General features: G+C 30.2%; 8 protein-coding genes across 8 annotated transcripts; 3 read left to right on the forward strand and 5 right to left on the reverse strand.

Annotated features, from left to right (window-relative positions):
• Positions 1–549: 549 nt before the first annotated feature.
• Positions 550–3,218, reverse strand: LOC111427509 (uncharacterized). The gene is made up of 8 exons (XM_023062683.2): positions 2,904–3,218; positions 2,282–2,852; positions 2,156–2,225; positions 1,352–2,095; positions 1,217–1,293; positions 1,023–1,156; positions 787–961; positions 550–729 (listed from the first exon to the last, which is right to left on the reverse strand). The coding sequence occupies exons 2-8, from the start codon at positions 2,849–2,851 to the stop codon at positions 682–684; spliced, it is 1,818 nt and encodes a 605-aa protein (XP_022918451.2). The 5' UTR covers position 2,852; positions 2,904–3,218; the 3' UTR covers positions 550–681.
• Positions 3,219–4,357: 1,139 nt separating this feature from the next.
• Positions 4,358–6,390, reverse strand: LOC111427466 (Jumonji domain containing 5). Its single transcript, XM_023062625.2, has 5 exons — positions 5,683–6,390; positions 5,312–5,627; positions 5,036–5,253; positions 4,820–4,975; positions 4,358–4,765 (listed from the first exon to the last, which is right to left on the reverse strand). The coding sequence occupies exons 1-5, from the start codon at positions 5,935–5,937 to the stop codon at positions 4,508–4,510; spliced, it is 1,203 nt and encodes a 400-aa protein (XP_022918393.1). The 5' UTR covers positions 5,938–6,390; the 3' UTR covers positions 4,358–4,507.
• A 626-nt stretch (positions 6,391–7,016) lies between these two features.
• Positions 7,017–8,116, reverse strand: LOC111427467 (parkin coregulated gene protein homolog). Its single transcript, XM_023062626.2, has 3 exons — positions 7,768–8,116; positions 7,505–7,676; positions 7,017–7,452 (listed from the first exon to the last, which is right to left on the reverse strand). Exons 1-3 carry the CDS (start codon positions 8,014–8,016, stop codon positions 7,142–7,144), a joined length of 732 nt encoding a protein of 243 aa, XP_022918394.1. The 5' UTR covers positions 8,017–8,116; the 3' UTR covers positions 7,017–7,141.
• A 981-nt stretch (positions 8,117–9,097) lies between these two features.
• Positions 9,098–11,027, forward strand: LOC111427320 (katanin p60 ATPase-containing subunit A-like 2). The gene is made up of 7 exons (XM_023062402.2): positions 9,098–9,228; positions 9,287–9,564; positions 9,653–10,044; positions 10,096–10,258; positions 10,309–10,479; positions 10,533–10,780; positions 10,839–11,027. Exons 1-7 carry the CDS (start codon positions 9,163–9,165, stop codon positions 10,964–10,966), a joined length of 1,446 nt encoding a protein of 481 aa, XP_022918170.2. The 5' UTR covers positions 9,098–9,162; the 3' UTR covers positions 10,967–11,027.
• A 784-nt stretch (positions 11,028–11,811) lies between these two features.
• LOC111427581 (caspase-6-like) lies at positions 11,812–12,876 on the reverse strand. Its single transcript, XM_023062793.2, has 4 exons — positions 12,561–12,876; positions 12,337–12,506; positions 12,167–12,281; positions 11,812–12,104 (listed from the first exon to the last, which is right to left on the reverse strand). The coding sequence occupies exons 1-4, from the start codon at positions 12,751–12,753 to the stop codon at positions 11,863–11,865; spliced, it is 720 nt and encodes a 239-aa protein (XP_022918561.2). The 5' UTR covers positions 12,754–12,876; the 3' UTR covers positions 11,812–11,862.
• A 77-nt stretch (positions 12,877–12,953) lies between these two features.
• On the reverse strand, positions 12,954–14,412 carry LOC111427097 (caspase drICE-like). Its single transcript, XM_023062069.2, has 5 exons — positions 14,112–14,412; positions 13,776–14,038; positions 13,558–13,727; positions 13,394–13,505; positions 12,954–13,341 (listed from the first exon to the last, which is right to left on the reverse strand). The coding sequence occupies exons 1-5, from the start codon at positions 14,144–14,146 to the stop codon at positions 13,055–13,057; spliced, it is 867 nt and encodes a 288-aa protein (XP_022917837.2). The 5' UTR covers positions 14,147–14,412; the 3' UTR covers positions 12,954–13,054.
• Positions 14,302–17,295, forward strand: LOC111427590 (sodium- and chloride-dependent GABA transporter 1-like). The gene is made up of 9 exons (XM_071193999.1): positions 14,302–15,077; positions 15,135–15,243; positions 15,291–15,422; positions 15,477–15,705; positions 15,756–16,026; positions 16,084–16,309; positions 16,367–16,806; positions 16,859–17,017; positions 17,080–17,295. The coding sequence occupies exons 1-9, from the start codon at positions 14,979–14,981 to the stop codon at positions 17,293–17,295; spliced, it is 1,881 nt and encodes a 626-aa protein (XP_071050100.1). The 5' UTR covers positions 14,302–14,978.
• Positions 17,296–17,840: 545 nt separating this feature from the next.
• On the forward strand, positions 17,841–20,290 carry LOC111427470 (sodium- and chloride-dependent GABA transporter 1-like). Its single transcript, XM_071193997.1, has 9 exons — positions 17,841–17,982; positions 18,041–18,155; positions 18,209–18,340; positions 18,400–18,625; positions 18,683–18,941; positions 18,993–19,218; positions 19,268–19,707; positions 19,758–19,919; positions 19,977–20,290. Exons 1-9 carry the CDS (start codon positions 17,863–17,865, stop codon positions 20,232–20,234), a joined length of 1,938 nt encoding a protein of 645 aa, XP_071050098.1. The 5' UTR covers positions 17,841–17,862; the 3' UTR covers positions 20,235–20,290.
• Positions 20,291–22,485: the final 2,195 nt, after the last annotated feature.

Here is a 22,485-nt window from a genome sequence, read left to right on the forward strand (position 1 = left end):
AGAGTGTTGAAAAAAAGCGGTATCCGGAGCAGAATATAGAAAAACTTTTAGTACAAAAGTTGTAGCAAATTGTGCCCTTAACACAATGGTCTGTAACATTTTTGCTCCCAGATGCATCAATGTGGAGAATTTTTCAAAAATGTGAAAATTACAAGAGTGTTGAAAAAAACGGTATCCGGAGCAAAGGTTAATGGATTATTACAGAAATTGGGTGCCGTTAAGTGTCTCATTTTTTTCTGTTTAGTGAAGAGAACAGTCTCAGTCTTTTTAGGATTGATAGAAAGGGTATGTTCTATGTATCTGCCAGTCCTGGCTGGTGGGAGAGTTGTTGAATTCCACTTGGTGTAGAAACGTTGAAACTAGACCTAGAAAATTTACCGAATGTTCCTAGGTCTTGTGTTGCTTCTAGTTTTAGTTTACTAAAAATATACAACAGAGAGATATCTATTGCTAACTAGCGCTACCTAGCACTGTCACTAGAACTAACACTAGACTTGCTTTTACAAAATATTTAGTGTTGTAATCCTTTAGGTTATGAAAAGAAATCAATTAATTAGAAAAATAATGTTTATTTCGAGATAAAATCAATTTAAAAAAAAAATCTTATAATCATAGAAGTACTTTAATCATCACAACTTGAATATGGACGTATATCTTTAAAAAAAACCATTGAATGAAAATTTATTGCGGCACATTTTCTTTTCCAGTAGATTTTCTGTACCTGGATATCTAAAAAAAAAAATAGAACTTATTAAATCAATCCAATCGAATTAATTAAAAACATACTCCAAGACTTTTAAAACGTTTTTTGTCAAGACTTAAATTAGAAATAGAAGGCTTAACATCTTTCGCCACCCCAGTTGCACTCAAACTTCTTTGTAATCTGTGTAAAGTTTGATTTTCAGTTGTAATTTCATTAGACGACTTCGTTCTGGACATTGTAGGTTTTGGCACTTTAGAACTGGAAAGAAAAAAATTAATTAAATTTGATATTCACTCTAGTTTTTTATTTCATATTTTACCTTGCTAATCTAGAAGAATTTGGTCTTGCTAATGGAGAGACAGGACAAGAAAACTTGCGTTTTAGTAATTGTGATGGACTATTTTGAATTGTTTGTTCTGGCGTTGATTGAGCTACCGGAGCTATATTTGAATCCTAAAAATAAAAAAAAAACCCTATAACTATTATGTCGTAGAAGATTAATTTTTTACAAACGTTTTTGCTTGTTCTAGTACTTTTATTTCCATGCGAAGACCCCAAAGCTATGGGAGTATTATTTTGTTTACTCAAAACTTAAGAAAAAGGATATAAGTAATTTAATCAACACTAAACAGTTAATTAATTAATTACCTTTAGCCATATTTCCTAATGGTAAAATAGCTTTTAATGGTCCTTTTTTTCTTTCTTCATTTTTTTTAGGATTTAATTTAACATTAAAAGATTTTAATGTACTTGCAATATTAATTCTACAATTTTTAAGAACTTTAGGAATCGGTGATACCTTTGCAGGTCCAGGAGGTTCTAATCTTTTATGTAATGGTCTTTTACTTCCTGTTACAGAAAGATCTATAGGTATGTTTTTATCTTCAACTTGATTGATTTCAACTTTATTTTCATCTTTTTTAACCATATCAGTATTTTCTTTTATAATTTCAGTCTGATTTGCTTGATTGTTTTCAATTGAAGAGTGCCCAGAATCATCTGATGATTCATTTTTGGATGAAGTTCTACTAGTACCCAACATTACTGCTAAAATATCAAGAAGATCTTGACTTTCTGATTTTTGATCATTGCTTAGATTTGCGTTTGAAAGAATATCAGATAAATTTTCTAAAACTTCTTTAGCATCTTGTGAAGAAACGTTACTTGTGCATGAAATTTGACTTGAATATGATTTGTGATGAATTTTTGACACGTTTTCATAAGATTCTGATGGTTTTGTTTTATTTGGAATTAATTCATTACTTAAATTAGATGCATTGCATTTTATTGGAGAATCATCTTTTTGAGATTCCTTTAAATCACATATTTCTTCATAATTTTCTATTTCCCAATCCGGTGGACTTATAGACTCTAAACAACAAATTACACTTTCTTCCATGGAAAAGATAAATAAATTCAGTTTAAATTTTTTAAAATTACTTTTTAATTTACCTTCACTAGAAAAAGAAGTATCTTTAATTTTTTCAGCCAAAAGTGTCGCTTCCATAAACACCAAATCATCCTATAAATAACTAAATAAATCAAATTTAACAAATTTTATTATAAAAAAATATTTACATATTTTTTATCATCCTCCTCAACACCATTCCATTCCTCTTCACATGTAATCACAGCATCATTCAAATTTTTATTACTCTCATTAAATTCTATTTCATTTTCTTTCAATATTATTGTTGGAGGTAATACCTCAATATAATTACTTTTATCAAGATTTTGTAAAATACTTTGACCTTCTGTAGGTACCACCCTTTTATTTAAAATATTATTAACATTAATTGATAAAAATGAATCGTTAAATTCGTTATCGATAACACTCGGGGGTAAAATTCCTAAAGATTCGCGACAAAAATCGAGCGATTCTCTTCTTGCATCAATAGGTCCTTTAGGGAGCCCCATAAAATCTTGTGTGATCCCCAACGATTGTCTGGTAATATCAATTTCATCTAAATTTTTAAGTAACATTAAAGACATTCGATTGCTAATATCAAATAAAAGAGTTGGTTGAAAGAACAAGTTTCCATCTTGAACATCGTGAAAACTTTCATTAAAACACGTGTTATTTTGTGAAGTTGTTGGAGAGGTTTTTTCAGGGGTGTAAAACATGGTTGATTCCTGACTTGAATCCATGCTGTAATAAAATTTTAATAAGTTACTTTTAAAGTAATAATAGGATATTTACCTTTTTGGGATTATTATGCACACAAAATATTTAATATTTAACACATCAACAGGATTAAATACGTTAGATTACAGCTATTTTACGAAAATTATACCGATCTACAGCTTACGGTGGTTAAAATACTTATGAATGACAGTTAAAATTTAAATGGCAAGCATGTGTTTGGTGATGGTAATGTAGGTATTATTTTTATTTACAAATGTTATTCTATATTTCCCTATATGTTTATTCAACTGATTTTACGGCATACTTATGATACACAGATGGCATTCTTAAATTCAAATTATCAAAGTGGCACGGTTCATGAAGCCTGTTCGCGGTATTCAACCCCAGGGATCTTTGATAGGAGAAATTGGGACTGATGTCGTAAGATGGCATTAGCGTCTATACTGAAATAATTTAATTAAACTAACAATTTTATTATTAATAGTGGGAATGATGAGAGACAGCAACAACAATTATTACCAGTATCATTCTTTGAATTTAAAAAGTATAGATTCCAATTCGTGTTTAAATTTTTAAATTTGCCGCTAACTTCAACATTTAAAATTTTAAAAGTTGAAGTTTGTTCATAATGACAGATGAAAACGTCATTTTAAAGTGATTTTTCGGTAAGAGTAATAATAAAGTAATAATGGTATGATTAAATAATTAGATTATAATTGACATTATACCTTTGTTTCAGCGTTTCAGCTAAGTTGGAAGCTTGTCAGATGTAATCTCACATATGATGCAGTGATATTCAAATGTGGCGGATTTGACAGGTGTAATTAGTAATTACCATAGGTAATTGCATCTGAGGAATTCCCAACCAGTCGGAACATTAATTGAAGCTACATAGTGGCTCCAAACAGTTATTCTTTAGTTGGAGCTTTTATATATAAATCCAATCCAACCTGTATTCTAATGGTTCGGTTCTTAGCTGAATAATTCCAAAATATCATCAACAGATGGCGCCACAAGCGTTCAATTTTTTAGTACGAAGTTTGTGTTTATAAAATTTATAAATTATTAAATTGAATATCCAGAATAAACATAATAAGAAAAATAATGAATTTCATTTACCGACAACCATTACAACGTAAACCCAAAAACGTATTTTCAACAGACAACCCTTTTTCTATTCTACCATTAGCCAAACTAAGGTATCAAAAGTTAGGTTAGCAGTGCTAGGTGTGCTCTTTACTGAGTTTTCATTCAACCAATCTGTATGTATGTAGCTTCATGGGGGTGTACATGGTGTGTATAGGGGTGTAATTAGAGTACTCTTGGTGTACTCTAATTACCATTCTTTACTTTTAGTGCATTACTTTTGTGGTCATAATCTTTAACAGAAGTGATAACAGCAGTTATCCGCGCTTAAAAAGCTAGATTTGTTTGGCTTGTAGTCACTGTAATAATGGTTTGTACAAAATACTTTAGAACATATATTCATACTAAATGAATTAAATATATTTGTGAACAGCATAAAATCTTTATTATCAGGTTGTATGTATCACACATGATGTTATTTAGTGGATTACCTATTTAGTTTCATCCATTTCAAGTAATTATACATAATCTGTACAGCTCATATATTAAAAATTATTAACAATAAGAAAAAATTAAGACCACCAAAAATTAATTGAAAAACTTCTATCATAACTAGTAACATGGTGCCACCATTTTCTAGGTATATACAGCATATCACCATGTTGTAATAAACACTTATAAGGTTTAGCCTTTTTAAAATTTGGGAATTTTTCTAAATCAGGTTGTGTTGGGTCCACTTGAGAAGTGTTAAATAACATTTCTGATGGATGGGGATACAAATTATCACTATCTTTTGGGGAAAATAATATTATTTGTTTAATCCCATAAAGCTAAAACATGAAAATCGTTTACTTTTTTTATTGCTCAAGTTAGTACATGGTTACCTGGGCTAAAAGATTATCTTTTGGGTCAAAATGTAATGAAGATACTGTTCCTTCGGGTCCAATCCATGCGTTAATAGCTACATCTTCATCATTTTCATCTGATCTACTTACACTGCAATAATCCGGTATGGAAAATTCTTTTTTAAGTTCAGGTACCTTTGAAAAATTAAGTTTTAGAATGGATATATTTTTTTAATTAATATGAAAATATTTTACCTGATAAAATAAATCATGTTGTGCTAAATATCCAATTTGATCAGATGTATTAAGATAAAACTTATTCACAAATTCCTCAAAAGTCATTAATTGTTGTGACCAATCTTCATCTGAATATTGTGAACCAATTTCAATAGGAACTGTTCTTTCTCCAAATATTTTGAGAATATACGGTAAATATAACCACTTTTGTGATGCTGGCCAATGTTGTATTGCACCTAAATACAATATATTCAATTTTAGCATGGTTTTTACTTTTTGAAAGTTCATATTTACCTGTAATTACAACTGGAATTTCAGGATTAAAATAATTTTTTATAAACGTTTCTAATGATGGTAAAGATTCTGGGAAAACAATTTCACCTTCAATGTTTGAATACTTTTTTAATACTTCCATTGGTAATATTAGTGCAGGTGGAGAAATTGAAGATTTTTCTTTCATAGTCACTAAAGATTGATGAATACGAGTAGCTGCTTTTTGTAATAAATCAGGATTCTCTGGCAAAGGTCCACCTAATAAAATTCCAAAATCCAAACATTTCAATGATTTAGAAAGGGAGTCTTCATCTATCGTTTTTAATAACAACAATGCCTATATTTAAAAACATTATACATGATTATTAAATTAATTTTATTTATTTAATTACTTTTATAAATGATGCAGCTGCATATCCATTCCTTGTAGAAATAGGTACTTTACTCCAATGACCAGTGTGTAATTTATCGTGTAAATAATCAATAACAACATCGATATTTAATATATTTTCATCCATATTTTCATCGATAAAGGCACATTTAAAACATGTTTTATACAACAACGTGAATGCAGGTTGTAATTGAACCGCATTTAAAATTTCGTCTTTGTTTAGAACGTAATTTACGATTTCCTCTTTCATTTCCATTTTAATTGGATATCATTTAATATTCTACATTTAAAAATCTGATGGTTTTTTAAACAAAGAAGTTGTCAAATTCGATCTATCAAAACATATGTGAAGTTGAAGTTTTCGTTATGTATTTTTTAAATTTATTTAATTAATTTTCTTGGTCAATTACTTATTTACAATTATTTTTATAAATATTAATATTTATAAATACATAACCTTTTTCAACAACTAATTTAGCAGGGAATTTCTGCCGTTACTACCAACATTGAAACTCGAAATGAGTTAAATTATTTTTTAATGGATAATTTTTCATTAAAAGTGTATGTCAATTTTCAAAGTGGTCGCCAAAACTTTTCTATTCGTTAAAAAGCGAGGAGTTTCGTCCTATCTTATTCAGAAAAAATCAAAGTTTCTTATTTTGTAGCTTTTAAGACGCGTTGTTTGCTTATTAAAGAGAATTATTGATTTCTTAAAAACGAAATGTGCCCAAAAAAGTCTTCGTGAGGTTGGTAATGGAATTGATGAAATGTCACTAAGTTTAAATAAATTTTTTAAATTGCTTTTTATTCATATTAATTACATTATATGCTACCATTATATTCATTTTTTGTTTTTCAATTGATATGTATTTATTTCTATGTTAATTGTGTTACAACATAATTTCAAAACTTAGATGTTTTCCAGATTTAGTACTTTTATTTTTTTTATATTGGTACTACCAAATTGACAACGTACATTTAAGGTTCTTCGACATACAAAAATTGTTTATTAATAAAATAAATCTTCGTTATTAAACGTTATAAATAAATAATGGCTGCAGAAAAACCAAAATTAGATCTTGGGGTTTTAGAAGAAGACGATGAATTTGAAGAATTTCCGGTTGAAGGTAAAAAATTAAACATTGAGGTTATGTATAATGACTTGCTTTTAAAACGCTCTTTTTACTTAGATTGGACCGGAAAGGAGAAGGATGATCAAGATATTAGTGTTTGGGAAGATAATTGGGAGGATGATAATATAGAAGATGATTTCAATAAACAATTAAGAGCGCAATTAGAGAAACACATGGCAAAACAACCAAATAAATAAACTGATTTACTATCATAAAGTTTTAATTAATATTCATTTTCTGTTTAAATTAAGATTTTGTATAATAAAACTATAATTTGCTACTATTCTCATTGTTTATCCTTCTTTTGGAATTGGTTATGCCAGAAATTTAATTCATAATGCAAGATTCGTAGGTAGGTATAAGATACTTTATGTTGATAAAGGCATCTTCTCCACCATACTCTTCAAGAGTTTCTAATGTTTCATTGATTATATCGGCCAAGTTTTCACCTTTTCCTTGACTATAATCAATTCCATCGCCGCAATTAACATTCCTCTCTTTGAAAATGTTTAAAACCGGTAAAATTTGTCTGTAATATGGAACCAGGGCTTCACCAATATAATCTCCAGATTTAACAAGATGCTGAAGCACCTTCAAAGTTGAGCGCATTATAAGATTGTTTTTTGTATTCAATGCATCTGTAACAATATAAATATTGAATATATAATAAAAATTATTTCATTAATTTACTTTTGATTGGTATTATTAGTTGTGGGATGCATGGAAATATTTTTTTCCCTCCATGGAGTAACATGTCGTGAATTCCTTGTTGAGCAATGAACATGTATGGTTCTTGAGTTTCAGAAAGTCCCTCAAATAATAATGGTAAGTAGTGGTGGTAATCCAATTTATCTAGATCTACCTAAAATTTGAGAATAAATCAGTTAATTATGAACATACTTGGTGCTATGAATCTAAATTTTAAAAATAACCACGAATAAAGTTGTGCTTACTTTCCATGTAATTTCCTTTGAACTTGAGACACCCAACGGAAATTCACCTCTATCATAGTTCGATTTAAAACTGCTTGGTTTTGCGGGACGAACTCGAAACGGATTACATTTTGGCGGCGGAATTACGCAGGTTCCCCTTTGAATTGCTTGTATAGTGAAAGCGGGAACCAATCTGCATTCTTTTGGTAGCGGTGGTGAATTAGGCAGTGGCTTATGAAGTGATTGACGAAATTCTTTGCCACTAACCATTGCGAAAAAAATAAATAGCTTTTTTTCAAGTTTTAAGATAAAACGTTCAATGAAGAAATCGACAAATTGTCAAAATGAAAGCAATAAATTTTAATAAAACAAAAACTTGGCTAACTTATTTTTTAATTCCATAGAAATAGTTGTTTCGATTTCTTTGATTACAAGATTCAATACAATCTTGGTGTTAGGTAGCATAATCTTCAACCATTAATAGAGGAAGAAACTACAGTGGTCGCCAAAGGATTGAATCATGCAGGCTCTCCGAGGGAATAAATCATCTGCAAAGTGGAAGAATCTATTGGCAGAATGCCTGCAGTGAAAATGGAAGAAATCCGACAAGATGTATTATACGAGACTGATTAAATCAGCGAAACCACCGATATCAAATTTGCAATTAATAAAAGAAGGGCACTGCGGATGGCCAGAAAAATCAGACATCGTTCTACCACACACAAAGGGAATGCCACCGTGGACAGGAAATAATACTACATTTCATTAAACTAAATTTACCTTCCAACTTACTCCAGTTCTTAACGGTTCCAAAACAATCGGAAATTCACCTCTTTGATAATTCAACTTAAAGTTAGATTTTGCCGGAATTTCTTTAAACGGCGAACATTTCGGCGGTGGAACTACACAAGTTCCTTTTTGCATCGCTTGAATTGTGAATGCGGGCACCATTCTACATCCTTTAGTTTGAGGGGTTTTTGGAAAAGATTTTTGAAGACCATAACGGATATCTTTTCCCATTACCATTACTCAAAACAAATTATTAACAACTTTTTGTACGAACAGAGTGCTCTTTAAAGTTAATCCAATCTGAACGAGGATTGTTAAAGCTTTCGTGGAATCTTTATAACAAGGTTTCCGCAGTTTCAAGAGGAGTTTGATCGATTTGAACACGATACGTAACATTCAAATAGTTCTATAAATAGTACAAATTTAAAGGATGAAAATAAAACGACTTTTTTTCTGTAATTCTTGCAAATTATCTTTAATAATATGAATCATGAATTTTGTGTATTATTGAATATAATTACAGCTGCTTAGCAACTTGCTTGTTTTAAAGGGGGATGAAAAGTTCAACCGTCAACATAAAACCTCAATTTTACCTTAGTCATTATTTAATAATCGCCACGTTAAACCATGTCGGAGTTTCTTGTTAATAAAAATAGTTCTTCTAATTTCAAAATGAAAACTGTAAAAGAATACGTAAGTTTCTCAAGTGTATTATTTGTATATCATTATTTTTTTTAAAATAAATATTTAGGAAAAAAGTGAATCAAATGAAAGACGTCGCAATATATTACATTTAATAGCATCGTATTTAAAAGATAGAAACTTAATGGATTCATATCAGTCGCTATCAAACGAAGCTCAGTTAACAAATCAATACGAAGTATGTGATAACATCGATCTTGATATTATATTACAAGAATACCAAAGTTATTACTTTACGAAATTTAATAAATATCCAAAGTTGGTTAAAAAGTTAGACGTTGATGTAATAAAACAAGATGAACATCATAAAAGGAAATCTAAAACATCGTAAGTTCTTTTAATACCTTTATGTTAAATTGTTGGATCAATACAAAATAAATTATTGATCGCAAAAAACTTTTCTAAATGGTTTTAGTTTCGTGTCGCCATCAAATAATAATTCCACAAATAAAGATGTAGAAAAGAAAAATGATTCACGATCAGCAGACGAAAACATAAAGAAATTTCAAATTGCTGTAACTCATTTAGACACAAAAAAGGACGGACCGAAAGGAGACGGTGATATTACGACTTCGATTTTATTACAAAATAGGCTCAATGCAAAATCGCTGTGTGATTTTAAACAATACACACCTGAATGGCGAGAAATGGCTGACCTTATTATTAAGGAAATCGTCCCGAAAAACTTGGGGGTGACTTGGAACGATTGTATTGGGTTAGATGAGGGAATTGAAATTCTTAAGGAGACTCTTATTTATCCTATGAAATATCCAGGTTTATTCACCGGATTGGTAACTCCTTGGAGAGGTTTGAGTTTTTTTGATGTTTTATGAAATATAAATTTATGTTATTAATTAGGTGTTTTACTCCATGGTCCTCCTGGTACTGGAAAAACGCATTTAGCAAAAGCAGTAGCTTGCGAAGCTTCCTGCACATTTATTAACGTTCGAAGTAGTTCCTTCATTAGTAAATGGAGGGGAGAATCTGAAAAAATGTTAAAAGTATTATTCGACGTAGCAAAGTATGTTGAAGTAACCAACATATTTAAATAATAAATCACATTACTTTTAGATATTATGAACCAACAACTATTTTTATAGATGAAGTAGACGCTATCGCCAGTAAATATGAAGATGGACATGACGCATCCAGACGATTTAAAAGTGAATTACTTATTCAAATGGATGGCATTTTAAACGGTGATGAACAAGTATTTGTGTTAGCCACTACAAATGCACCTTGGTACGTAATATTAATTATTAGCAACAAAATAAAACACATTTCCTTATTAACAGGAGTTTAGATCCAGCGATTTTGCGAAGATTCGAAAAACGATTATTATTGAATTCACCCAATCTTGAAGGGCGAGCAAAACTTTTCAAACACTTCCTCAATAAGCACTCGAATGACTTTCAAGATGAAGATTTTTTTAAAATGGCAGAGTGGTCCAGTAATTACTCAGGTGCTGATATAAAATGCGTTTGCAAAGAGGTTATCGTGGGCACAATAAGAGAAGTAATTAACGTTCGTGATTCCAATAAAGGTTACTTTAAATAAATTTGAAATTAAAAATAAATTAACATTTTTATTTTATATTGTAGCTAATCTTGAATTACGAAAACCAAATTTGAATGATGTAGTTAAAGCTCTTCGAAAGACATTTCCTACGGCTAATTCGGTCGCTATTGAGAAATATGATAATTGGCAAAAGAAATTTGGAAGCATGTAATGTTTATATTTTTATTGTATTTTAATGAAAAATAAATTCACAAGGGAACTTTTAAATATCACAGTGCCAAATTGGCTAAGAAGTCTTATTTCACCTTCAAATGTTAAAAATGTGAATGACCAATTCTTCTGGAGTATTAATCATTTCTTGTAGACTTCATCTCCTTAAGCTTAAATGTAATGAAGTGTGTTTCTAGAATGTTTCTAGTTCTAGGTCTAGTCTTATTGCAATAAAAATACGCAACATAGTGATATCTTATGCTAACTAGCGCTACCTACCTCTGTCACTGGTAGTAACATTAGACCTAGAACTAGAAACATTCGGGTTTAGCCGCACGTCTCTAAAGACGGCTAAACCCGAATGATTCTAGTTCTAGGTCTTGTGTGTGTTCTAGTGCAAAACTAAAACTAACAGTAAACTGAAAACTAGAAATATTAGGATGTAGCCCCACGTCTCTGAAGACGGCTAAACCCGAATAATTCTAGTTCTAGGTCTTGTGTTAGTTCTAGTAATAGTGTTAGTGTAAAACTAGAATTAATGCTAGACCTAGAACTAGAAAATATCCGATACGATAGATACAGATAGTGTTCATCATCACAAAGGCATCTTTTTTATTCATTTTTCAAAGACAGGCTTTTAAACAAGCTGATATTGAATATTCTTCTCTACAGTAAGAAGACGGTTTTAGTTGAACCATTAGTGTGTATTGTATTGATGTTGTTATTGATTCCCCTAAGTGTTCCATAATATTTATCAACTTTAAGCATCGGTTTTCGTTACCTGTCCACAATTGTTTCCATCTCTATATAAAGTTATCTACCCCTTTGCAAATAACATCAAAATATAATTTGTATACAAATTTATTTCATTAATTTCATTATAAACATAAATATTTATCATTTTTTTATTATTTTAGGACTAAAATACAATCCTTTTCTTAAACTACTAACATATGTCGGAGCCTGCTTCTTCAGTACTTCTTTACCATCTCCACCAAAATTATAATACGAAGATATCTTATAATTAACAATTGTGAGAATTTGACAGAACTCTAATTCTCTATTATCCTCCTTAATCATTTCTTTACATAATTCTTTAATGAATGGTGTTCCTTCACTGGTGATGTAAGAAACATAACCTTAATTGGAATAACATTTAATTTAAAAAAGTGACCTATTATTCATATTATTTTTTTATTACCCTCAAAACAAGAATATATGACGAGAATATCGGTCATTCGTGGCAAAATAATGGATGAAATCGAACGAGAACTATCAACTTGAAGTCCGGTATCTTGTAGATTTCCACGGCAAGCCTAAAATAACAAGATAATGTTATAAAATTAAACTACATCTTTATTAATCAATTACTTGAATTAGAAATATTTTTGGTTTTCCTATTAAAGTAGTACATTTTGTAAATGGTACCCAAAGTTCGGTTGTTTGAAACGTTTGATCTTCAGCACATATTCCTACATTATTTCCATGAGCTAACATTACAACCATTATGCAATTGTACTTTTCATAATTTTCTAATCCAGCTAAAAAATACAAAATGTATAATGAAATTGTCTTTTTTTTGCAAATGTAATTACCGTCAGTTAATTTGTTATGAATTTCATTGTATGTTTTTTGAGTACATACTTCAACATCAAATCCGTAATAATTTCCAAGTGTTGACGTTAAATTTGTAACATCTATCGAACCTCCTTCGTTTTCGGAATATAAGTTAAATATCAACGCTTTTCCTTGTTTTTCACAAGACTTATCATATTGATAGTTCCACATATTACTTTTTACTTATTTCTTTTTAGTTTAACTTTATTTATAGCACTTTAAAAGACCAGGTTCATTAAATCGATTTTGTTTTTATATGATTAAATTGAAAAGATGTTATTGATATCTTATCAGTTTTAGGAGACTAACCCAAGTTTGTTTTAGATTTAAACCGATGTCGTTTAAAAATTATGTTACGCAACTTAAAAAAGTATATAGAAATCATATCTTTAATAGTTTAAATTAGTATTTTTATAAATATAATGTTTCATATTACTAGAATAATCAACTTAAATTAATAAAAAAAAATAAATTATTGCATTGGTTCATCTTCATATTGAAAATTATTTGTTAATACTTTTCTTTTAAGATACAACGTTCTTGTTAAGCTACTAACAATAGATCCAACTTGTTTCTTATTGTGGACTTCTTTGTTAAAAGGATTAAAACTCGAGTCTTTCAACGCCATTTGTCGATTGACCAAGGTTAATACTTGTAAAATATCTTTATCGTTATTATCGCCATATCTACTTTCCAATTCGTCGCAAAGTCTTTGTATAAACCAAGATCCTTTAGAAGACGATCTAAATGAATAATAACCTAAAAGAATTTGATTATTTATTGAAAAATTTTTGTGTTAAGATAAATTTACCTTCGAACGTTGAATACATAACTAAAATATCGGCAATTGTTGGTATTGTAGCTAATTGTGGGGAATCAACAAAAATTTTATGTCCTGAATCTAATTTATCCCCGCGACATGCCTGAAATAAAAATTACAAAATCATTCAGAAAAATCTGAAAAATTTTCCATACCTGAATAAAGAAAATTTTAGGTTTCCCAATTAATGTTGGACAGTTTGTAAACGGTGTCCATAAAGTTTCAATTCTATAAGAAGTATCTCTTGCATACAATTTTCCTTTTTCACCATGTGACATTACTGCTACCAAAACGCAATCACAATCTGTGTAGTCTTCATTTGCCGCTAAAAATGATTTAATAATATATTAAATTAAGGTTTAAAATTACTAACCTTTATCTAGTGTATCGAAAATTTGGCCATACTTATAATCCATACATACAGTCACTTCAAAATCATAAAGATTTCTTAAAACTTTTTCTAATCTATCACAGTCTAATTCAGTACCACTCCTTACGGGCATACTATTGTTATCGAATTTATAATGATTGAAAATTATTGCTTTCCCTCGGTGTTTGTGATCCATTTTGTATTCATAACCACTAAGTACAGGAATAATTGATATCGAATCTTGATTTTTTTGTGTATCTTTTGATCTGATAAAATAAAATTATTAAAAAAATTATAGACCGAAATCTTTAATAAAACAACAAATATATATTTACATACTTTCCAAAAATATTTGCATCCACGTTATCTGCCATTTTTGCTGTATAAAAAATGTAGTTTTTGATACGTTAAGTATTTCAATACCTTCGCACGTGCACTACAACTTCTGTTTGACTGATTATGGTCATATTTACAGCATATCTTATCTAAATCAATAGAGTGTTTGCTTTTTATGAAAACAAATGTGAAAATTTTGTACGCACAAAAGGCGTTTCTCAAAAGTTATCTACTCAGTTAATATATTTGTGATATTTATAATAATAAAAAGTGAAATATTAATTTTATTTTGTTTTTATCCACTATCTTCAACAAGCACCGTTTATTCCTTAAGATAATATTCTGTCTTATACATATATTTAGATATAATATTCAAATATCTCATTAGTAATATCATAAGAAGATTAGATATTGTGTGCAGAACATAACATACTGCTTGCAGAATTAGATATTACTTCTAGAAGATTAGATACTGCTAATAATGGACCAGATACTGCTTGCAGAAGACTATATGTTACTGGCAGAAGATTACATACTGTGTTAGCACACTAAATAGTACTTGTCGAAGACTATATACTGCTAATTGAAGACTGGATATTACTACTAATACTAAAAATAGTAGTATAAAACAGAAGACTATTTATACTGCTGGCAGAAAATTACTTATTGCTTGTAGATGACTAGATACTGCTGGCAATAGATTAAGTGTTATTGATAGAAAACTAGATGTCATTTTTCTTCAAATTCTCTCATTTTGAGGAACCACCAACAAAATTTCAAAATTAACTTTTTGTGTATGTCATAATTGTCAATATAAATAGAATTGTCATACAAATACTATAAAAGTAAATTAATAACTATTAATTAATAATGAACACGAACATAAAGAAGCGAAGAAAAGTGATTCGGAAGAAAACAAAACAGCACATATATGAGTTTTTTAAGAACCTTATAATCAATATTGACCACGTTAGTTTATGCATTAATATTACTTTTTATACATTAATATTTGTATGTTGTTGCTAGCGCGATGTTAAATTATCAACTCTGGAGTACATGATGATGTCTAACATGTATCAAATGAATGCTAATTATGTGTTTCAGTTCTTAGAATTGGCGTTAATGCACAATACTGGTAAGAAAATTTAAATATAAAATCCGATAATATACTCGAAATTTTAGTATCAATTTGTATTGTATACATCTTATTGCTGAGTACTTTAGGAGTTCCTTTCTCGATGCTCTTAATTTTTATGAGTAGTTATTCTAGAAAAAGTTTTTTGGGATTCTGGCAATGTGTTCCTCTTTTCGAAGGTTTACTAAAATAATTAAATTATTCAAAAGAATTAAGTTTTATTGTTTTATTAGGTATAGGATATAGTGCAGGAATAATCCGATTAAGTGTTGAAGTATTCAACGTTATCCACGCTGGAATAGCCTTATTATTTTTGGTACACATTCAAGATCCGAATTTTAGTGAGTATGTGCGTAGTTGTGATGTCGCCGTGGGTACTCGATACGCACCATATTGTGTTTCACCACAACATAACACATCTATTACTGGACAAATTTTTACATCTTTTCAAAGTTATTATAGGTTAGCGTGATTTTCTACTTTAATTTATTTAAAACTTTTATATTTATTAGGGTGAAAGTTACTTCATTTGTGAGATTTGAATCTCTTAATAACCCGATTCCAGCAATAAATTTTCCACTTTTTTTGGCTGTAACATCTCTTTGGATATTAGTATTCATTTTAGCATCACTCGGTATGAAACGTATCCGAAGATTCTTTCTTTATCCAGAATTTTTTATATTATTCATCATAATATGTTTGTCGGTGTTTGTGATTTGTTGCGCTAAAAAGGGGTCGATTAAAGATACACGACAAATTGATAACCCACTCGTTAAATTTGATGTAAGTCTTGATTATTTGGTGTTTTTAGTGAAATATAATTATTTTATGCTTTTATAGTTTTGGGTAACATTAATATTACATGCCTCTGAAATAAATTACTTGGGAAATACAATCTGGATAGGCACTATGATGCCAAATTATTTGCATCCAAAATTTGCGGCGTTATTAAATCCTCCTATAAAAATGATGGCGTTTTTATCGCTACTTTGTATGGTGACCATTGCATTTCAAGATAATGCTTTGCATTATAAATTGGACGATATAAATTTTTTGAGTGTATCAGGTAAATTGCAATATAAAATTTATTCATTTAAAAATTATGCTATAAATTTATTTTCAGCGAGTGATGTATTATTTATTTTAATACCAGATGTTCTTTTAAGATATAAATCGTGGCAATTCACACTTTTTTTATGGTACGGGGGATTGTGTTATTTCATGATCTTACCGCCGGTTTATACTATTATTGGATTTTTGATATCGATAGAAGATAAATTTCCCAAGTTAATAAATTATCGAATATTGTCATGTGCTTTTACTTGTGCTGTTGGGCTAATATGCACTGTTCCATTAACATCGGAAATAGGATCAAATTTATTGACGGTTTGGAAATATTGCGGATTTACTGTTTTGGTATCTTCATTGTTGTTGATTGTAAATCTTGCAATTTTCTTCGTTTACACAACCGATCAAGTTATAAACGATTATACATTCACATACAGCCATCCACCAGAACGGTATTGGACTACTTTATGGAAATGTTGCCCATTATTTTCTTTGGTACTTTAGTATTAAAATACTAAAATTTTAAAATAATCAATATTTTTTCTAGTTTGCTTTCTTACTTGCTCTTACATTCCAAACTGGCACTGACACATCAAGTAATTATGCCAGTTTCGTTATGATGGCATCTTATGTCCATGCTGCATTAATGCTATCCCCAATTTTAGTGATGGCTGTAATTAAATTTTGCACGCATGTTCAAAATAGAGTAATTAAAGTATCATACTGGTGCATTACTACATACTAAAAGTATTGTTTAATTATTTATAGAGACTAGGTGACTTAATTCAACCTTCTCCGGAATGGGGACCAAGAGATGAAGCTACAAATTTAGCAAGGAAAAATTATTATCCTCGAAGAAACGTTCGATTTCGAGTGAATAAACTTATATGTCAACATAAATGTTTGGCAGTTCATCAAGAAGCATACCTTAAAGAAAAGGAGAACCAACGAAGAAAACTTGATATTTTTTTTAAATCATCATAAAACATAAATTTGGTAATAACTCTGGTAATGCTATGTGTCTTAAATCTTACGTTTTATGCTTTTTCGGAGTCAAAACTCGTTTTTTGAGCTACTACTTTCGTTATTCATATATAACTCTAAGAAGAACTGATTTCAGTAATTTAAATTGAAGTATTGCACACAGAAAGAAAGGTAGCTTGATGTTAAACAATTTGAAGTCATTGCATGATGATTTTAAGTATACAGAGTGGCATAAAAGTTTGGAATCCCATTATTTTATGAGGTTCTACATTGACTATCCTAAATTTCTATACCAGCTGGAATCAATAGTTTTGACACTCTGAGATAAAATGATAAAATGTTAAAGTTTGCACCTGACAGCAAATAAATGTTCTAGTTGTCTATAAATTATTTTTGATTAATATATAGGCTATTAACAGCAATTTGAGCTGAACTTCAAAAACATCAACATTTTTTTTTCCAAACAAACACTCGTAGTCAAAAAATCGTTATCAATGTCAAAATCAATGTTATTGTCAAAAATAATTTTTAATCATTCTCATTAATAACACAAAGTATATTTAAAAGATGCAAAATTTAAGGAAAAGATATTTTGATAACAATGCCCCACGAGTAGCAAGATCCTTAGAATTACCATTAATATCGAGACAACGACGCTCGTTGGTAAAATCATTGATAGGCCGTGATGTATAGTTAATCTACCTTTTTTAATTAACAATTAATATTTATATACATATATCATTAGGAAGAATCAAATTTCGAATTAACCACTCTACAATTTATTGTATTTTCAATTTTTCAACACACAAATTTGAATTATGTCTCATTATTTCTTAACATGGCATATCATTACGGAATTAGTAAGTAGTAGTAATAAATAGTTTTATGTCTAATTGAACATGTGATAATTTAGTGATTACGAGTTTTGTATTTTTGGTTTTCGAATTATTATTTGGTTTGCCTCTTTATATGCTTTATATATTCTTGAGCAGTTATACAAAGAAGAGTTTCTTCACCATTTGGCAATGTGTACCAATTTTCGAAGGTTATCACACATTTATTATATATATTATATAGATATAAATACATACATTTTAATTTTAGGATTTGGGTATACATTGGCAATGTCAAAACTTCTCTACGAACTAACTAATGTTACTATTGCATCGTATTGTGTTATTATGTTAGTGGAAGTGGTAAGATATCGGACTTACAATATGCAGCAATATTGTAGTGGTTATGAAGTTACTCCAAATTGTGATATTCCAAAACGTAATTGCACTAATAAGACTAACAATCCTCTTTTGGTTGGGACTCAGTATTATTTTAGGTTAATTCAATATCATTTTTAATTATTTTTTTATTCTTTATTTTTATTTCCTTGTAGGAATATGATGATAAATTATGATCGATTCAGTCCTGCTTGTTGTTGGATCAATATAAAGCACATTATAATTTTCGCCGTTTTGTGGGTTTTGATATTTTTTATCAGCATACTAGGCATTGAACGAATTGTTAAAGCTTTAGTCAAACTAATATTTGTGGCCGTTATTATATTATTCTTGATATCTTGTTTTGTTTTGTTGAATGTGAACAAGTATTATGTTCATTTAAATCAACCGGCGATGCCACTTGGAAAATTTATCGTAAGTATGAACTTAATTGGGATTGTGAAAATCGTTAATTTATTCTTTCAGTTTTGGTTAGAAATAGTTCTCCATACTAACACTCCGGCTTCTTTAGCACATACTTTATGGCTTGGTACATTATTGCCCAAAAATTTTTCGCCAAAATCGGCAGCATTGATATTGGCAATTGCAAAAACGTTCATATGCCTAATTTTGATGTGTTTCTCATCATTAATCATTCATGATATGTTGTACACTTACTCATTTGCTGATCCTCTTTGCCTGATTACTCATGGTTAAACTGAAATATCTTTTTGATTAAATTTTATTAAATATGTTTATAGGTGTGGACGTAATCATCACTTTTGTGCCTGATGTGCTTTTTAAATTACACTTTGGTCAACTAACAGCTTTTCTTTGGTATTTAGCGATAGCTCTTATCGCCTTGATTACGCCCATTTTTTCCATCGTAGCAATTGTTGATTCGATTTGCCAAAGTAAGCCGTCGTTCAATTCTCGCAGAATAATTGTGTATGGATTCTGTTGTGCAATTGGCTTGATTATGAGCATTCCGTATACTTCAAATATCGGATTTGGATTTTTGTCATATTTTAGCCAGAAAGGGATGTTGCTGTTAAAATCGATTTTTCTGCTTTTGGTTAATATTTCGTTTATATTTTTATATTCTACAACTCGAATTATAGAAGATTACACTTTTACGTATGGATCAGCCCCACATTTATATTGGCAATTCTTATGGAGAACAGTGCCACTTTTCAGTTTAGTAAGTGCGTCCAAAAGAAAATTCCCATTGTTAATTATTATTTTTTTTAGTATTTACTTATATTTATGATTTACGAATTGAATTACGAAAGTTATTTGAGTCATTTTTATGATAAATATATCGCCATAAGTTCGTACATAATAATGGCAGTAATCATTTCTCCAGTTTTTATCATAGCAATAGCCAAGATATTTCATCAAATTAAATACCGAGTAAGATCTTTTATTTTATACTTCCAAGCAAACTTTTAATTCATTTTACATTCTTAGTCATTTAAAAAGCTTCTAAGGCCAGCAGATACTTGGGGACCTTCCGATATTGATCAACGAATAGCAAGACAATTTTTTTTTCCGGAGCGCGAAATAAAATACAGAAATATGCCTCTGAGATGTAACCACCATTGTTTGGCAAATTCGGGCAGCTTTGACGAAGAGCATAGTAGGCAAATTAGAATGTTACACGATTTTGCCATGGTACATCAAGAAGAGTTGGATCCAAACATGACAGATTTTGTTATGAATCTATAGTATTTGTGATTCTTATTTTTATGTAATAATAAAGTTATTAATAAAATAACATGATATAAAAATTTGTATTTTCGATAAAAAGATATACCAAATCACAGTACAAAAATATATTCGATATAATACAGCGAAAATTGGAAAAAAATACTGATATATAAAATGCCTTGATATACCAAAAATTCGAGTAAGGTGTTGTCTACTTCAAGATTCGTTTTCGTTTTCATTTTCATTTACAATCGGGCTAGGTACAGGTGAATCACCAGCTTGTCGTCTGGCCATTGGACAACTTCGTTTGCAACGAGTGCGAGGTCTCCTTCTTCTTCTACAAGACCTTCTTCTTGATCTTCTACACTTCCTTCTTCTTCTACGACATGATCTCCTCCTTCTCCTTGGTTTTCGGCACACGCTAGCACTTCGCCTTCGAGGTCGTCGTCGTCGTCGACAACTCCGTCTTCTTCTTCGGGGCTTGCATACCCCTCTAGCCATCCGCACATATTTTTCGCGTTGTGAGCAATCCATGCAGTTCCATATTCTAGCACCTCTGACAGCCACTTTAGTTACAGGCCAATTACAGTGTCTCTTACGGAGGACACGAAGAAAATTTAGAAAAGGATTGCGACTAACTCTTCCAGCTCGGCATTTTGGTTTACAACTCCGTCTTCGCGGCCGGGAACAGCGACGACGACGACGACGACGCCTTACTCTTTCGCGGCATCCAGGTCGGCAGGACATATTGATCCGTTTGCATAAAAGGCATTTTATTCTTTTGAAAAATCCATTTAATGGTACCCCGTGACAAATAATAACGTAAATAATTTATACTGTAGTGACAGATTGCTTTGTTTTCCATGGCAAACTAGTAACTGTCAAAACAATTGGGATATAGAAAATCTATAAAAAACAAGAAATCTTTTATATCTTTGAAAATGCTTAGTTGTGATTATCTTCAAACAAATCATAGCAGGTTTAATATAATTTAAATACAATATTATATACAATAATAATATTAAAAAATATTTATTTTTTTTACTGAATCACTTTACGTACAAAATACATTTAAGAAATTTATAAAATGAAATTTGAACACATTTGCGTTGGCTCAGATTTTGTTTTACATACTTTACGCCGTTGAAAACATATTCGTTTAGGTCTTTTCTTTTGGGGTTCTTTCGAGCCTCTGGATACTTGATAAGCCAAACGAACATATTTTTCCCTTTGTGCGTAATCCATGCAATTCCATATCTTAGCACCTTCTATGGCTATTCTCGTTATCGACCAATCACAATGTTTTGTCCGATAATTACGAAGAAAATTGAAAAATGGATTTCGCGTAATTTTGCCTTTAAGGCAGGAATTTTGGCTGCTTGGACAAGAAGATTTCGCCATATTATGTATGATTTTCTCTTTCCTCGTTTTATTAATAGACATTTTATTTTCAGAACGAACTGATAATTTTGTACACCAAAAGTAAAAGCTGACGAAATACTTTGTTTTTCAAAGCTTACTGAAGTATGTCAGATTTTTGACGTTTCCAAAACAAGAACAGGTGACTTGTTAACAAATTTATTTTACCTAGTTTATTTAAAGCCTTGTGATTGGATACTCTTTCAAAGTAAACTTTACTTTCAGAAACAGGTCGAACCCAATAACATCATACCACAACCAGTTGTGTACAAATCTAAAACTAAGTGGATATAAATATATCACATATCATATGAACAGATGAGGCAACACACCAACTTCAGCAAAGAGCAATTTTTTCAATGTATAGAAAGAATGCTGAAACAGATCTGTATTAACACGATTTGTGGATCTTGCCATTCTCAATAAAGGAGAACTTTGACAGGTATTGGTTCTAGGAGTAGGTGTCATAAATAGAAACCTAGACCGACAAGCATTGGAGAATCACACTTCTTGTTCAAAAAATATAACAAATCCCCACAACATTTTCAGATATAATGTCAGGAAGAACATCACACCTAGTAATCTCGATGATAAGAACTTGATGCAGAGATGATGTAGACTTTAAATAAGACACGAGAAAGATTTAAAATAGACTGATGGAGTCTTAAATATGGTGGACATTTGAAACTGATTTGATGAAGGAGTGCTGATATACTAGTAGAGGCAGACTTGATGCAGACCCAATTGGGATTGATGCAACCTTGATAAAAAGTTAGCAATATGCAGACTTAACTTAATAGAAATAAAGCGAGGACTTGATGCAAAGACGTTTACATCAAGTTTATGCAGA

Source organism: Onthophagus taurus, chromosome 2 (assembly GCF_036711975.1).
Source record: "Onthophagus taurus isolate NC chromosome 2, IU_Otau_3.0, whole genome shotgun sequence".
Classification (NCBI taxonomy): domain Eukaryota; kingdom Metazoa; phylum Arthropoda; class Insecta; order Coleoptera; family Scarabaeidae; genus Onthophagus; species Onthophagus taurus.

What these genes read in the sequence shown, in the direction of transcription:
- LOC111427509 (XM_023062683.2), bottom strand. Translation starts at nt 2,851, where the DNA reads ATGGATTCAAGTCAGGAATCAACCATGTTTTACACCCCTGAAAAAACC. An exon ending in ATTAGGAAATATGGCTAAAG is followed by an intron (nt 1,294 to 1,351) that starts GTAATTAATTAA and finishes CTTTTTCTTAAG; the next exon opens with TTTTGAGTAAACAAAATAAT. An exon ending in AACGTTTTAAAAGTCTTGGA is followed by an intron (nt 730 to 786) that starts GTATGTTTTTAA and finishes TTTTTTTTTTAG; the next exon opens with ATATCCAGGTACAGAAAATC.
- LOC111427466 (XM_023062625.2), bottom strand. Translation starts at nt 5,937, where the DNA reads ATGGAAATGAAAGAGGAAATCGTAAATTACGTTCTAAACAAAGACGAA. An exon ending in CAGCTGCATCATTTATAAAA is followed by an intron (nt 5,628 to 5,682) that starts GTAATTAAATAA and finishes TTTTAAATATAG; the next exon opens with GCATTGTTGTTATTAAAAAC. An exon ending in AACATGATTTATTTTATCAG is followed by an intron (nt 4,976 to 5,035) that starts GTAAAATATTTT and finishes AATTTTTCAAAG; the next exon opens with GTACCTGAACTTAAAAAAGA.
- LOC111427467 (XM_023062626.2), bottom strand. Translation starts at nt 8,016, where the DNA reads ATGGTTAGTGGCAAAGAATTTCGTCAATCACTTCATAAGCCACTGCCT. An exon ending in CAAAGGAAATTACATGGAAA is followed by an intron (nt 7,677 to 7,767) that starts GTAAGCACAACT and finishes CTCAAATTTTAG; the next exon opens with GTAGATCTAGATAAATTGGA. An exon ending in ACTAATAATACCAATCAAAA is followed by an intron (nt 7,453 to 7,504) that starts GTAAATTAATGA and finishes ATATTGTTACAG; the next exon opens with ATGCATTGAATACAAAAAAC.
- LOC111427320 (XM_023062402.2), top strand. Translation starts at nt 9,163, where the DNA reads ATGTCGGAGTTTCTTGTTAATAAAAATAGTTCTTCTAATTTCAAAATG. An exon ending in AAAAGGAAATCTAAAACATC is followed by an intron (nt 9,565 to 9,652) that starts GTAAGTTCTTTT and finishes AAATGGTTTTAG; the next exon opens with TTTCGTGTCGCCATCAAATA. An exon ending in CGTTCGTGATTCCAATAAAG is followed by an intron (nt 10,781 to 10,838) that starts GTTACTTTAAAT and finishes TTTATATTGTAG; the next exon opens with CTAATCTTGAATTACGAAAA.
- LOC111427581 (XM_023062793.2), bottom strand. Translation starts at nt 12,753, where the DNA reads ATGTGGAACTATCAATATGATAAGTCTTGTGAAAAACAAGGAAAAGCG. An exon ending in TCATAACAAATTAACTGACG is followed by an intron (nt 12,507 to 12,560) that starts GTAATTACATTT and finishes TGTATTTTTTAG; the next exon opens with CTGGATTAGAAAATTATGAA. An exon ending in CAAAAATATTTCTAATTCAA is followed by an intron (nt 12,282 to 12,336) that starts GTAATTGATTAA and finishes TTGTTATTTTAG; the next exon opens with GCTTGCCGTGGAAATCTACA.
- LOC111427097 (XM_023062069.2), bottom strand. Translation starts at nt 14,146, where the DNA reads ATGGCAGATAACGTGGATGCAAATATTTTTGGAAA. An exon ending in TTTCGATACACTAGATAAAG is followed by an intron (nt 13,728 to 13,775) that starts GTTAGTAATTTT and finishes AATCATTTTTAG; the next exon opens with CGGCAAATGAAGACTACACA. An exon ending in TATGTATTCAACGTTCGAAG is followed by an intron (nt 13,342 to 13,393) that starts GTAAATTTATCT and finishes AAATTCTTTTAG; the next exon opens with GTTATTATTCATTTAGATCG.
- LOC111427590 (XM_071193999.1), top strand. Translation starts at nt 14,979, where the DNA reads ATGAACACGAACATAAAGAAGCGAAGAAAAGTGATTCGGAAGAAAACA. An exon ending in GGCGTTAATGCACAATACTG is followed by an intron (nt 15,244 to 15,290) that starts GTAAGAAAATTT and finishes TCGAAATTTTAG; the next exon opens with TATCAATTTGTATTGTATAC. An exon ending in TCTTTTCAAAGTTATTATAG is followed by an intron (nt 15,706 to 15,755) that starts GTTAGCGTGATT and finishes TATATTTATTAG; the next exon opens with GGTGAAAGTTACTTCATTTG.
- LOC111427470 (XM_071193997.1), top strand. Translation starts at nt 17,863, where the DNA reads ATGCAAAATTTAAGGAAAAGATATTTTGATAACAATGCCCCACGAGTA. An exon ending in GGCATATCATTACGGAATTA is followed by an intron (nt 18,156 to 18,208) that starts GTAAGTAGTAGT and finishes GTGATAATTTAG; the next exon opens with TGATTACGAGTTTTGTATTT. An exon ending in TCTTTGCCTGATTACTCATG is followed by an intron (nt 19,219 to 19,267) that starts GTTAAACTGAAA and finishes ATATGTTTATAG; the next exon opens with GTGTGGACGTAATCATCACT.